Here is a 15,270-nt window from a genome sequence, read left to right on the forward strand (position 1 = left end):
ATTCTGATAACCTGATTTTAAATATTCCTAGTCCAGAAATCTATTATTTACTATACAAATTAATATTTATACATCACAAACAATTTTTTAATTTCATCACAAGAAACATCAATGGTATCAAAAACCTTACAATAGCATTACAGTGACTGTTCTAATAAAAGACCTAAACCAAGTAGACCATTTATTAATGCTCCAAATACTTTAAAGTACTTGGAGTAGGGAGTCTTTCTAGATGTAGCGCAATTCTTTAGTTGAGAGTCTTTTCATCCTTTCTCTATGTGTATTCACCGGTTCCTCTCTCTAGATCCCTATTAATCATTTCTCATAACTAACTAGCAACTCATAGTTTCGGCTGTACAATTTCAGGGCTCCATCAGGATGTTAACAACTTACGCTGCTGTATACAGTGTCAAATATCATACATAGATGTATCCAAAAATACATAAATCTATAGAAACATTGCTGATTTTTAAACTTTGGCTCGATAATCTAAATGAAAACCTAAAATTCACAATGAAATTTAGTTCTGTGTGTGTGTGTGTATATATATATATATATATATATATATATATATATATATATATATATATATATATATATATATATATATATATATATATATATATATATATATAAATATATATGATCATGGGGAATTGAAGACTACGCTGTGTACAAAGAATCACAGTGCAATACTCTATTACATTTTTAAAGAGAGCACATACATAGCTTGAAAATCAATTTGCCTTATTGATAGTTTCTGCCTATTTGCAGCAACTGCTTCAAAAGGGAAGAATATGAGAAACAAGCAGCAATCCTAAAAACCAAATTGTTCATAAGGGGTGATCCACACAGTGTAATAAGAAAGGCAAATAAATGCGCCACATACCAAAACAGAGAGCTTATTCCAGAACTATAAGAGAAAAAAAAGGAAAAAATATTAGCTGTGCTTGTTTTTAGTTCCATGAGCAACAATAGGAACTTGATAGCTAAACATTGCAAAATTTTCATTTTAAACATGGGCAGCATAAAACATTTCCGAAATGATTGTTTTCCTAAAAGAAAGGGCTGTAAATTAAGGATCAGTTAGCTCACAGATACTCTCTGCTTTGTAAACAACAACCAAAGATCACAGAAATGCATGGTTTGCTCCAAATTAAAGATTATCAAAAATGTGAGTCCTGCTATGTTAAATTTACTTTCGAGGCTGAAATATGAAAGTACTCAATCTCACTAGGCTTTAGATAGACAATATTAACTATAGACCACAAATCGTGATATATATATTTTTTTTTACCCATACAACAAAGTCTGTAGAGGCAAGACCAAGAGAAAAAGAGAAAACTAGAATCACAGAACACAGGGAAGCTATAAGACCGAAAAGGAAATTGCATCTACAGTTTTTACATTTTACTAATGTGGACCACAAGGAAGATGAATTAAATTGTTAATTATAGTGAAGGTCACCATTAAACTCAAGAAACCAATGACATAGCAGACAGATCCACTTATACAGAATAGAAATACATTTTTAACAAGCATGTGAGAGAGGTATTAAGGAGAAAATGAGATACTTATGAGATTATTCAAAACAATAATTTTAATAAAGTAACTAGGTTATAATATTGAAGACAGGATGTAGTTTGGTAGGACTCACATATGTTTAAAAAAACTATACATTAATGTGACCTTTTGGATGCCATAGCAAACACTAATGGATGGATACCTCTGTTTATGTACACAGAACACTGGTTATTTAAAAGAAAAAACAAACTCTATCATCTTCTTGGGACTAGTTTGACTAGTTCCAAGAAGTCCCAATCAATTTAATAATCACAGTAGCACTTGTACATAAATAGAACTTGAGGTGATCCTAGAAGAGATGTAATCCTTCAACTTTTGTGCAAAATACTAGTAGTTAAAACATGCACATTGAAGCCCTGGTTGACAATAGGATTGGTGCCTTCATCCACGCTTAATATAAATACAGAAGAGATATGCCAGGATTTTCTTATTACTTCGTGAAGATGACTTGTAGCACATGCTAACTCTGGGCTTCGAGGGGAGTGAGAAAGAAAGGTACTAAATACAAATTTTAAATAGAATGTTTTATGGAAGGAATAATATTATTCAACTCCTTTTATTTGTAGGATTATGATGCGCTAAATGCCTAAATTTTAAGTTTTCCTGTTTTGTTCTTAAACTTGATTACGGGCATGTGATGATTTGTCCTCGTGAGGTGAGTGAAATAAGAGTGGAGGGTGTTATATTAAATCAAATAATATTTAGTGAAAAGAATAGAATGAATTCCCTTATTCGTATGCATGCGCTATGCTAAAGACTTGGTTTTTAAGTCGTTTGGAGATTTAAGTCAAAAGATGGCACCTTTCAGACATTCAGAAAGAAACTTGGTGGCATTTCGATCAACCACAAACTAAATTGAACACATTATTTGAAGAGATTTAGTGGTTTATATTTTAGTAGATATTACTCATAGATTAGATAGATAGCATTAAAAAAGGTGAAGTATTATGTTTATAAGCAAGCTCTCCTTTTTAGGAATAATCATATTAATGTAGTTTCTTACTTACAAATATAACTTGGTGAATGCCCAAACAAAATCTGTTTCTGACTGTGTATCGAGTTGGATAAGGAATATGATATTATTGTTATTTTAAGAAGGAGTGATTAATTTGACAATTGTAATAGAGTTGTGGTATAAATGGAACGTGTGCTGACTCTGGAAGCTATCTAAATTGTTATTTTCTGCTATCAGGTGAACACTAGTCCTGAGAACATGTACTTTTAGACACCAGTCAGGGATAGGGTTAGTGGCCTTGGGATGCTGAATTTAGCTTTTTGACTTAAATTTCCAGAACACAGTTATTCTGGTTCTTTTTGGAAAACCTTTATTGAATAATCAAGGCACACCGCTATTTAGCCTTACATCCCGGAGGCTAGGCAGCATTATTAGAAGAAGGATGATCAGTGCACACAGTACATATTATAAAATCGTATCAGGTTTAGTTTTATGTTATAATAACGACAAACCTATGAGGTAATGAATCTAAAGAAACACCAAAAGTTATTCTGGTTCTTGAGGAGAGTGATATAGTAATGGAGAGTGTTAACATTTACTTTCCTGTATTTGTAGGATTTTGCTATCCTAACGGTCCTGTTCTGAAAAATTAACAAGTATTGTTTTCAAAGATTATATCAATAAATACGAATTAAAGTAAAAAATAAATGAAGACTACTGAGATTAAAGAATGGAGAGGATCCAAAATCATTTGGTAACTAGTCTCCATCTTCAATAAATAGAACAAAAGGAAACTAGATACAAATGATAAGGACAATAGAAAGAGCCCTAGATATACCCCAGGTTATTAATGAGATTATTTAGGAATTTATAAGAATTGCCCATAAAAGTTACATTATATTCTGACATATTACATAATATAAGAAAGCAAGTAATGACAATGGATGAGACATTGATATTTTGTTCTTGTGTTATAGAATATTTAAGGACAGGAATTAATATATAGATTGTTTACCAAGATACCCTCCGTGATTTGCGCCAGCCCAATATATTTTACATTCAACCTCTGGATGTATAGGTAGAAAAGGCCTGCTACCTTTTTTTTTCTTTTTTATACTTTGTTGACTGCACTGTGATGGTTTCCTGGCTATGGGTATGCTGAGAACTGCCAGAAATTCTGAATCGCCTGCAAGAAAAGAAGGGGTGCTGGTCATCATGCATTTGTAAATGATGGAACTGGTTTTGAAGATGTTGTAGTCCAGTTTGGGGAGCCAATGAAGTTCCACCAGGTTGGGGGTGACAGTCGTCCAATTTCCTTTTCCTAGTGACTTGGTTCCAGAGTCAGCTGTTGGATGTTTAAGCAGTCAGACCTCCCTGCTCTCCTCTCAGTGTCTGTCCCTGTATCCATGCCGCCCTGTCTTTGTGCTCTTGTAGTCTGCTTTCCCCTTCTCTTCACTTTTCCTGTGTCAATGTCCCTGTCGCACTCTCCGTGTCTTACTTTAACATTGTTTATGTCCGCAGAAATGTTAATGTAACATTATTCGGTTCTCAAGAAAGCATAAATGTAGCGTTATTTGGGCATAGACAATGCATAATTTAGTGATATTTGGGTATAGAGAAAGCTTAATTTAGCATAGTTTGGGTATAGAGAAAGCATAATGTAGCATTGTTTGTGTATAGAGAAAGCTAAATGTAGCACTTTTTGGTTATAGAGAAAGCATAATGAAGCATTGTTTGGGTATAGAAAAAGCATAAATGTAGCATTGTTTGTGTATAGAGAAAGCTAAGTGTAGCACTGTTTGGGTATAGAGAAAGCATAATACAGCTTTGTATGGGTATAGAAAAAACATAATGTAGCATTGAGTATAGTGAAAGGTAAATGTAGCATTGTTTGGGAATTGAGAAAGCTAAATGCAGCATTGGTGGGTATAGAGAAAGCTAAATGTAGAGTTGTTTGGGTATGGAGAAGACTAAATGTAGCGTTGTTTGGATATGGAGAAAGCTAAATGTAGTGTTGTTTGGGTATAACAAATGGTACATGTAGCATTGTTTGGGTAAGGAGAAAGCATAATGTAGCATTATTTGAGTAAAGAAAAAGATTAATGTAGCATTGAGTATAGAAAAAGTAAAATGTAGCATTGTTCAGGTATAGAGAAAGCATAATGTAGTGATGTTTGGCTTTTGAGAAAGATTACTGTAGCATTGTATGTAAAAAAGCATAATGTAGCATTGGTTGTGCATTGAGAAAGCTAAACTTAACGTTGTTGGGTATAGAGAAAGCATAAGGTAGCATTGTTTGTGTAGAGAGAAAGCTAAACCTACCGTTGTTGGGTATAGAGAAAGCATAAGGTAGCATTGTTTGGATATTGAGAAAGCTAAATGTAGCATTGTTTGTGAATAGAGAAAGCTAAACTTAAAGTTGTTGGGTATAGAGAAAGCATAAGGTAGCATTGTTTGGGCACAGAGAAAGGTAGATGTAGCATTGTTGTTTGGGCATAGAGAAAGCTCAGTGTAGCATTGCTTTGGTCTGGAAAACGTTTTAATTTAACAGTGTTTTAGTATGGAGGAAGCTTAATGTAGCCTATGTCCGACAAAATGTTTTTTGGTAGTTGTAAGTAGTATTGTTAGAACCTAAAGAAAACTTGATGTAGTCTTTTTGGGTGTTGAGAAAATGTAATGCAACATTGTTTGGTTTGGTGATAGCTTAATTCAGCAACGGTTGGGGAAAACTTGAAGTAACATTGTTTTTTGTCTGGAGAAAACTTAATGTAACATTAATTGGGTCTGTAGAAAGTTTAATGTAACATTGTTTGTGTCTATAGAAAGTTTAATGTAACATTGTTTGGAAAACTTACTGTAACCTTTTTTTTGTTTGGAGAAAACGTAATGTAACATTGGGTCTGTAGAAGATTTAATGTAACACTATTTGAGTCTGTAGAAGGTTTAATGTAACTTGGTTTGGGTCTGTAGAAGGTTTAATGTAACATATATAGGGTCTGTAGACGGTTTAATGTACATAGTTTGGGTCTGTAGGAAGTTTAATGTACCATTGTTTGGGTATGCAGAAGGTTTAATGTAACATTGTGTGGGTCTGTAGTAGGTTTAATGTAACATTGTGTGGGTCTTTAGAAAGTTTAATCTAACATTGTTCGGGTCTGTAGAAGGTTTAATGTAACATTGTGTGGGTCTGTAGTAGGTTTAATGTAACATTGTTTGGGTCTGTAGAAGGTTTCATGTAACATTGTTTGGGTCTGTAGAAAGTTTAATGTAACATGGCTTGTGTCTGTAGTAAGTTGCATGTGACATTGTTTGTGTCTGTAGAAAGTTTCATGTATCATTTGTTTGTGTCTGTAGAAAGTTTCATGTAACATTGTTTGTGTCTGTAGAAAGTTGCACGTGACATTGTTTGTGTCTGTAGAAAGTTTCATGTAACATTGTTTGTGTCTGTAGAAAGTTTCATGTATCATTTGTTTGTGTCTGTAGAAAGTTTCATGTAACATTGTTTGTGTCTGTAGAAAGTTGCACGTGACATTGTTTGTGTCTGTAGAAAGTTTAATGTAACATTGTTTGTGTCTGTAGAAAGTTGCATGTGACATTGTTTGTGTCTGTATAAAGTGTCATGTAACATTTGTTTGTGTCTGTAGAAAGTTTCATGTAACATGGTTTGAGTCTGTATAAAGTTTCATGTAACATTTGTTTGTGCGTGTAGAAAGTTTCATGTAACATGGTTTGTGTCTGTAGAAAGCTGACTGCATTGTTCACGTCTGGAACAAGTTTACGGTTCTGTTTGGGTTTGTAGAAAGCTCCCACCATGCATTGGTGCTGTCATGAATAGAAGCTAAGAGGCCTTACTGGCCAGTTCCTATTTTCTCCCAGTTTGGGCTGAGAGGGCGTGTCCGGCCTGACCTGCAGTTCTGATTCATACAGTGGATACTTGTTGAGGTTCTGCCTTGACATGTGGTGGGCAGGGTTCAGTTGTTGAGATGCTTATACTTCCCCATATTTAAGGCACCGTTTTCTCACAAATCAATGAGGTTCTCGCCTCTGGGACTCACCTGCAGAGACAGGGTGAGCTGAGGCTGGATATTATGTGCCTCTGATTTATCGTGACGTTGGAGGGCGAGTTTAATGACTTAAGGTTGGAAGAAAGTCACGATTTTATGATGGCAAGAAGGAGAGAGGAAGGCGCAATAACTCGTCTTTATTGTTCCCCTGAGCGGAAAATAATGAAAAGTCTAAAGGAAAAAAATGCAAAGGTGTGTGAGGCTTAGTTACTGCTGATTAAGGAGGAGTCTCTGGATATGTTATGCCATGTTGTACCCGAGTCCTCGGGAAAGGGAGTTATACTTGGGGTCCGTGTTATGTTATGTTAGATGTTATACAGTGTCATGTTATGTTATACAATGTCATGTTATATGTTATGTTATGGTATGTTATACAATGTTATGTTATGTTATAAAATGTCATGTTATACAATGTTATGTAATACAATGTCATGTTAAGTTATACAATGTCATGTTATATGTTATGGTATGGTATGTTATACTATAACATTTTATGTTATAAAATGTCATGTTATACAATGTTATGTTATACAACTTTATGTTATGTAATACATCATGTTATATGTTATGTTATACAATGTCATGTTATATGTTATGTTATACAGTGTCATGTCATGTTATACAATGTTATGTTATACAATGTTAGGTTACGTAATACAATGTCATGTTATACAATGAAATATTCTATGTTATGTTATACAGTGTTATGTTATGTTATACAATGTCATGTTATACAATGAAATATTCTATGTTATGTTATACAGTGTTATGTTATGTAATACAATGTCATGTTATATGTTATGTTATACAATGTCATTTTATATGTTATGTAATACAGTGTCATGTCATGGTCTACAATGTTATGTTATACAATGTTATGTTATGTAATACAATGCCATGCTATACAATGTCATGTTATATGTTATGTTATACAGTGTCATGTTATGTTATAAAATGTCATGTTATACAATGTTATCTTATACAATGTTACGTTATGTTATCAAATGTCATCTTATACATGGTTGTGTTACGTCATCTTATGATGACATTTTGTGTATTATTTTATGGCACCCTAAAGTTACCTCGAAGCGATTCAAGGGCACAGAAGCGATGAGAAAGGGGAGTCAGGTGCAAGGAGAGAGGTGACAAGATAAAGTGCACGAGGCAGCAGGCCTGTGCATAGGGTTACACTCCCCCACACGCCAGCTTCTCGCGGGAAGAAGTAAAGGTGCATCCTAAGTAGTCTATGCCTACATCTGGTTGGCAGAAGGGAACCAGGGGTGTAAGAAGGAGCAGCCTCAAGGGGAGAGGAGGGGGAAGGAGGTAGATCCTTTGAGGTGAGATAGTGCAGTGAACAGAAGAGATGTGTCATCCTCCTCTTCCTTGCATTGCCTCTTTATGTGACCAAGTTCTTTCACTTCTCTTAGCTTCAGTTACCATATCTGCCTCTGGTACATGAATGTTCCTCTAACTAACTATCTAACCAACCTCCCTTGACAGAAGGCTGGCCTCTTGCATCTGTGCTTCTTAACGGGGACGAGAGCCATTAAATCCACACTCCGTGAGTAGCTACAGCGCTAAGCTGCTTATTGGCCTGGTTCATGCTATACAAATATTACCCACATACATGGGTGTAGGGCACTCAGAAGCATTCTGAAGCCTCCTTGGGTGAAGTAGACTTCTTTGAAATGTACCCCTCACTGTGACGAGATCAGTGCTTAATTTGAGCCTTAGGTTTCCGGTGCTCGGCACCGGCACTTAATTGTCAACAGCAGCGCTTGGGACAGTCTGCCACAAGGTGGCGCGGTCTCGCTAGTTTAGAGCAGACCACAACAACAGCTAATTATTAAATCAATATACATTAAAAATTACTAATTACCTGCTGCCCAAGCCATTCCTATAGCTTTGGGGGCCTGGAATAGTCTGAATTGCCACACTTAAAGGGGTGTGATTGTTAGTAGTTGTGTTGTTACTATCATGTGTGGTGCAAGCTGCAGTGGCCTCCTGATGAGGGCCGTGGAACTTATCTTTTTACAAATTAAGTAATGGGCTAGATCACTTTGAACCACACCCCTAGGCTGGGTCTGGGCTATTTTACCGTCCCCCTTGCTGGGCATGGCCTCTTTATACCTGGCCCCTTACTGGGAGGAGGGCTCTTAAAGCCATACCCCCTGCTGTAAGTAGGGATCTTTATAGCCGACCCCTAGTCTGAGTAGATTTATTTTTTTTAGACTTATTTGAACCTTACCCTTTGCTGTTAACAGGAAACAAAAACCTTCTTGACCAAACCACACCTTGATACCCTGTTCTGCCAAAAAAACACTTTCATGCATTGTATTATTGCATTAGTACAGCCCTTATGTGGGGCACTGAGCTCTTAATTATAGGGGTAGCAAGCTACACCGTGCAGGTGTTTTGCTGAAAGAGTGTTGTCTTTGCTTTGAGCCTATGTGGGAAGTGTTTACATGTCCTGTGTGACCTTCATTCCAAAGTAAGTCAAATACCAACAATTTCCTCTGAGACCCTCCTAAGGAATTTTCTGTTGAAGTGGAAAGCTTAGACATGGTCTGCACATCAGTGGCCGTCCTCTCAACCTTCAGAGTTATAGGACCTATGAAATAGTCGTTCTGGAAAAGCAACTCCAATTTCCACATTTTATAAGGGCAACGTTTGAGCTCTCTTCCGCATTTAAAGTATAAAGCTGACATTGAACTGTCATTTTACAAGAATCTGCATTTTTTTGTTAAGTTTTGCGAGCTGCATTAACTACCATAGCAATGTTTTATAGCATCTCCTGGGGAGAAAAGCAATAAAAGAACACTGTATTTAGAAACAAGTTTACCAGACTCCCTCGGAAGAAATTACTAGTTTGAGAAACCACAAGGCACACAGAGGAAGCATCACATCAAAATGATGATCAGTTTGTGTAAAGTTAAAACCTTCATGCAGGAATCTGTGTATGTCAGACCATGAATTTCACGGGTGAAGCCACCTGCACTTCATTTGTTTCCCAGATAAGTCCCAAAAATCCAAGATACCTTTTTTTAACACCATGACGCTAACTTTGAACTTGGCACGCAAGTTTACAATGTTGTTGTGGCATCTGGCGATGGTCAAAGAGCCAGCAGTTTTTACATGTGTTGAAATATTCCTGGTTTTCATAACCGGGACATAATCCGATTGCCGGATAAAGATTGTTCGGAAGGTGAATCTGGATAGAAGGATCCCAGTCAGGTTGGGACAGCCGTGCAGAGCGTGTCCCCGCTGGAATGAGAGGTAGAAGAATAAGAGAGACAATCTAATATTGGGAGGCCTCTGGTTTCAGGAAAATGTATTTCCTTCTGAGTAACATTGGGTTCCTACAGAAATCCCATGAACTCTAGTGACGCTCTTTGACAGAAGCTCACATCTTCAGTCTCGCATCTTATCACTCCTTCCCAGTGTCTCTTAACACGACTACTGTTAAAATATTATCCATGGCCTATGCAAAGTGCACGCTGTATAAGAGGCAATAACATAACTTTAACATATCAAGAATTATTCTAGAACCGTCAATGTCCAAGCCAATGGCCTTTGTTCTTGGGAACTCTACCCTACTGTTTTGTCATATGGGGTTTCTTCCTTAATGTTGGGGCTTAAGCCCAATATCACCTGATGCTGTTTGGTGGCCTTTACTTTTTGGGGTGTTTCAGAGAAGCCCGGAAATAGTCGTCTTGTCTTGTGGCTAATTGATGACTCTGGAGCTTGAAGACCAGGGATCTCATCTTGACTTCAGCATTTGAACAAAAGAGTAAATGTCTGATTCTGGACAAAGTGCGTAGGGTTTGAAGCTTTTTCCACGAGTTCAAAGTGGAAAACTGCACATACAAAGTTCAAAATTGATTCACAAAGGCAGGTTTAATGAAGATTTTTGGGAAAGATGTAACTTGTGTGTGCGGACATTCCAACATGAATGAAGATTTTTCTGCTATGTATGCACATTTTTTCACTAAACTCATAATGGAGTATTGGTGTTTACTGAGCAGTCACAGATGCAGTCGAGGAGCACTTCCAAATACAAATATGTTCAAATAGATTGGTCCAACCCCCACCCACATGTTCCACTCTATTATGGGGATCCCCAAAGACTAGTTTTTAATTAAATTTATTAGCGTTTTATATAGAGTGAACAAAGTCTAAAAAAATCAACACAGCGTTTTATGCTTTACATAAGTTCTTAGGTTCAAGCTGAATTGATACATATGTGTATTTAGACGTATGCGTAGTTAAAATACAACAAAGGAACAGTATTCAGGCTCAGTAAAATACAAAAAGTTATATTATTTGGGAACAATCAAATAAGTCATGGTCTATGGATAACAACATGTACAGTTATCTAAAACATATACATTGTGAGGAGAGCTAAGAGGAAGACAATTTAAAGGAAAATGTTTGAAAGAACTGACTATTTACAGCAGAGTAATTACATCTTTGTTAGTAAATGAGTTGAATCTTACGAGTGAAGGGACAATTTATTGAGGAAAATGATGTCAGAACAGCAATTAACTACGTTCTTCAGATTACTAATGGAATGGCCTTCAATACCTCTATGTGAACTCCCTGAGAAGACTTGTTTTGGCATTTTCTATTTCTTAAAAGTCATAGTTCCCAGAAAGAGAATGTCCAAACTCAGCAGAGAGTATCGAACATGTGAGATGTTCAGTTTTCCGGGTGAGATACTTTACAGTTCCATTGTGGAGAGCTTTGTGGGTGATGCAGGCTATTTTGAAAAGTCGTCTTGTACTGGGAGCCATTTGACTATGAACCCTGCACTAATGAGTTTCAATCTACAAATGGAGCCAAAAGGTGCCCTCCCTACTGAGCAGAACGTTGATGGACAAAATTCTCTTATGATAAGCAAGTGCACCTCAAAGTATCATCAGCAGCAAAACATCCACTGCTGAGATGTTGTCAGGAAAGTATTCATTCGGGGATGACTGCCGTCTATGACAATCTCTACCTGAGAAAGTATGAATTCATTCTCTCCACTGTTGCCTGGCATCAATCTTAGATCGAAGGATGGCTGACTTTAATCTCAGATCGAAGGGTGGCTGACTTCAATCTTAGATCAAAGGGTGGCTGACTTCAATCTTAGATCGAAGGGTGGCTGACTTCAATTTCAGATCGAAGGGTGGCTGACCTAAATCTTAGATCAAAGGGGAGCTGACTTCAATCTTAGATCAAAGGTTGGCTAACTACAATCTTAGATTGATGGGTGGCTAACTTCAATCTAAGATCGAAGGGTTGCTGACTTCAATCTCAGATTGAGGGTGGATGACTTCAATCTTCGATCGAAGGGTAGCTAACTTTAATCTTAGATTGAAGGGTGGCTGGCTTCAAATTCAGATCGAAGGGTGGCTGACCTAAATCTTAGATCAAAGGGGAGCTGACTTCAATCTTAGATCAAAGTTTGGCTAACTACAATCTTAGATTGATGGGTGGCTAACTTCAATCTAAGATCGAAGGGTTGCTGACTTCAATCTCAGATTGAGGGTGGATGACTTCAATCTTCGATCGAAGGGTAGCTAACTTTAATCTTAGATTGAAGGGTGGCTGGCTTCAAATTCAGATCGAAGGGTGGCTGACTTCAAATTCAGATCGAAGAGTGGCTGACTTCAATCTCAGATTGAGGGTGGCTGACTTCAATCTTAGATCAAAGGGTGGCTGACTTCAATCTCAGATCGAAGGGTGGCTGACTACAATCTTAGATTGAAGGGTGGCTGACTACAATCTTAGATATAAGGGGGGCTGACTTCAATCTCAGATCGAAGGGTGGATGACTTCAATCTCAGATCGGAGGGTGGCTGACTTCAATCTCAGATCGAAGAGTGGCTGACTTCAATCTTAGATCGAAGGGGGGTTGACTTCAATCTCAGATCAAAGGGTGGATGACTTCAATCTCAGATAAGAGGGTGGCTGACTTCAATCTCAGATCAAAGGATACAAATTGGTATTGGTCCATACCTTTCAAACCACCATTTAAGCGTGTTTCCCACATACATGTGGAATGATAAAATGGATCTCATTTATGGATAGTACTTAAAACTGATGACTAAGTTCCAAAATCAATTCTATTTGTATTGTGTACTATATAAATGGTTATTATACATGGATTTGAATACATACACTCATTCCGTAGATATACAGCACAGATAAACCTACATGGGTGGCGCACATTTAAAGGCATATCCCTGTTTATTGATTGCCATCTTTAAAGTCAACATGACATGAAGAGAGTGTCTTTGTTTTCTTGATGGGCGGCTGAGTCTGGAGGCAGTGTTCACCCATGATGCCTTGAAGTGCAACATTTGGGGCCAGGTGCTGTAGCTGTGGAAACCAGACTCTCCAGTCCCTTCTCTGGTCCTCTGCAGGCTGTAGATCAACTCAGCACTGTACACACTGTTTGTGTGCAGGTCTTGACACAACGTGCAGGGACACAGTGGGAGTATTTGCAGGAAAAGAGCCCGAACAGGTCTGGATATGAGAATAGCTGACGTGACCGAAACCCAGCTTGTCTGTCCCCCATGCCCGCGTTGGGCAGGAAGGACAGGCCGAGACATGGAAAGGTGCCAAATAGAATGCTGGTTTGATAGGGAATGAGGTCACAGGTTCTTTAAGCGAGAATAGGGCGGGTAGGGGTGTGGGAGTCAAAACTTGACACCTGGGAAAAGAAAATGCATGGTAAGCAAAGGCAGAACAAAACTCAAGCAAGAGCGGGGCGAAGAGATAAAGAACCAGTCAGGTCCATCAATCTCTGAACGAGGCCATCTTTCTGTGGCCACAGCTCCTCCCCCAAAGGCCATTCCCTCTTTAACTGCCAATCACATAATAGCTTCACCTCTGGTTCTCAATTCTCCCAGCACTATGCCAGTGTTCTGTGGCTGCAGCCCCTCCCCCAAAGACCACCCCTTCATTAACAGCCAATCACATAATGGCTTCACGTGTGTTACCCAATGTACGGACTGCCGTTCCAGCACTGTAACGCCACATGTAACGGTCCCTTGATGAAGAACCAGACAACGCTGAAAGTATTGATGCATTTGCACATCTCTCTACTGTGATGTTTCTGGATGGGACGGGGATTGTTGACCATAAGGATTTCTAAAGGTAAAGCACACCTGGGGCCGTATTACACAAAGAGGCCTCGGGGCCCAACAGGCGTTTGCGTCCGCTCTGTGTGCCCCCTCTGAGGGGGCCACAGATGCTTGTGTGCCCCCTTCTGTAATACCGATAGAGCTGGCACACTTAAAGCGGCAGCGCTATCTTTAGGGGTGTTACCTCCTTTGCATGGGTGCGTGGAGCATGCAAATGAGAAAATCCCTTTGCCTCTGCGCCCGCGCCATAATTCAGGCGCGGGCGCATAGGCAAAGAAGCTCTCCGGAGGCACACTGAGAGTGCGCACCCTGAGAGCAGCCCTCTTGAGGGGGTCCTATGGTCCCATAGACCCCCCCCAGACATTCCTTTGCAGGCGGATGCAGTCACTGACTGCACCTGCCTCCAAGGGGATCTCTAATCCCCCTTAAAAGTTCAGGCGGTTGCTGCCCGCACTGTGAAAACATGGAGCGGCTTCAAAGCAGCCGCTCCGTTTTTCTCATGAATGTGCCTTCCACAGGGACGCGCTTTCATCATAATACGGCACATTTTCCTTCATTTCGCTGGGCGCACCTTTCAAAATATATAATGTGGCGCTGATCTTCTAATAGGAGGTGGTGATCTACCATAAAAACAAATAAGCAAAAAAGTAACCAATAAAGCCATTCAAAGTACAGCGTGTTCAGAGGAGGGATGTTCCTCTACTGCACCAAATGGACGCGTCAATGTCCATGCAGTCTCTGGCTGTGTGAAGATACGCGAAGGGATGTGTTAAACCTATCAGCTTCTTGGTACCGAGGAGTCCACTACTTGAAAGATACACTTACATTTTTTTTATATTTTTTTACAGAGTTTTATATAGCGCAAACTTGACCCGAATCGGGTATCAGATCGCTTTACATAGCACCAGTGGCATTACATGAGGACACATTCATTATTGTTAGGCAAGGGGAGATTAAGTGATTTGCCCAGAATCACAGGATGTTCAGCGTCATTGCCGAGACTCGAACCCAGTTCCCCAGATTCGAGGTTGACCGCCCTAGCCGTTAGGCCAACATCTCTCCCCAATAGTTTTCCCCTAGTGGTGGTAAGGGACAACTGCACTAAAATGTGAAAATAAATATGTGGCCAATCACTCTGCCTTCTAACTGTTCTTGAATATTTGGAATTAGAAGTGACTGTAATATGCACATACATATTCTTGTTGATGAAGTGACTTTTACGGTAAATGGACTTGCGAGCCTTCGCCTAAGTGTCCACCCTCGCCTCTGAGCTCACCTTGTTTCTTCGTCTTCGTTGCAGGTGGCGATCCCGAGCTCGCTGTCCGGAGACCATGAGCGCCTGCGCTCTGCTGCCACTGCTGCTGCCGCCGCTTCTTCTCGTCCTGCTGGATGGAGCAGTGGAGGCCTCGTTCCCTGAGGAGCCGGGGCCGCTCAGCGTGGCGCCCGCAGAGAGTAAGCAAGCACGCCGTAGGATGGAGGCGGGGTGGTGCAAAGTGACCGCTAAAGGAGATGTGGGTTGGAGAGGGTCCCTTAC

At 39.2% G+C, this 15,270-nt stretch overlaps 1 protein-coding gene across 1 annotated transcript in view; it reads left to right on the plus strand.

The window, feature by feature from the left end:
* Window positions 1-15,270, plus strand: part of SEMA6B (semaphorin 6B) — a 292,947-nt gene that overhangs the window by 189,497 nt on the left and 88,180 nt on the right. The window contains exon 2 of the mRNA XM_086947060.1: window positions 15,037-15,188. Within this exon, the coding sequence (XP_086803186.1) occupies window positions 15,068-15,188 (121 nt within the window). The 5' untranslated portion in view covers window positions 15,037-15,067. The remainder of the gene's footprint in view (window positions 1-15,036; window positions 15,189-15,270) is intronic.

This window comes from Lissotriton vulgaris, chromosome 12, assembly GCF_964263255.1.
Source record: "Lissotriton vulgaris chromosome 12, aLisVul1.2, whole genome shotgun sequence".
Taxonomy (NCBI): domain Eukaryota; kingdom Metazoa; phylum Chordata; class Amphibia; order Caudata; family Salamandridae; genus Lissotriton; species Lissotriton vulgaris.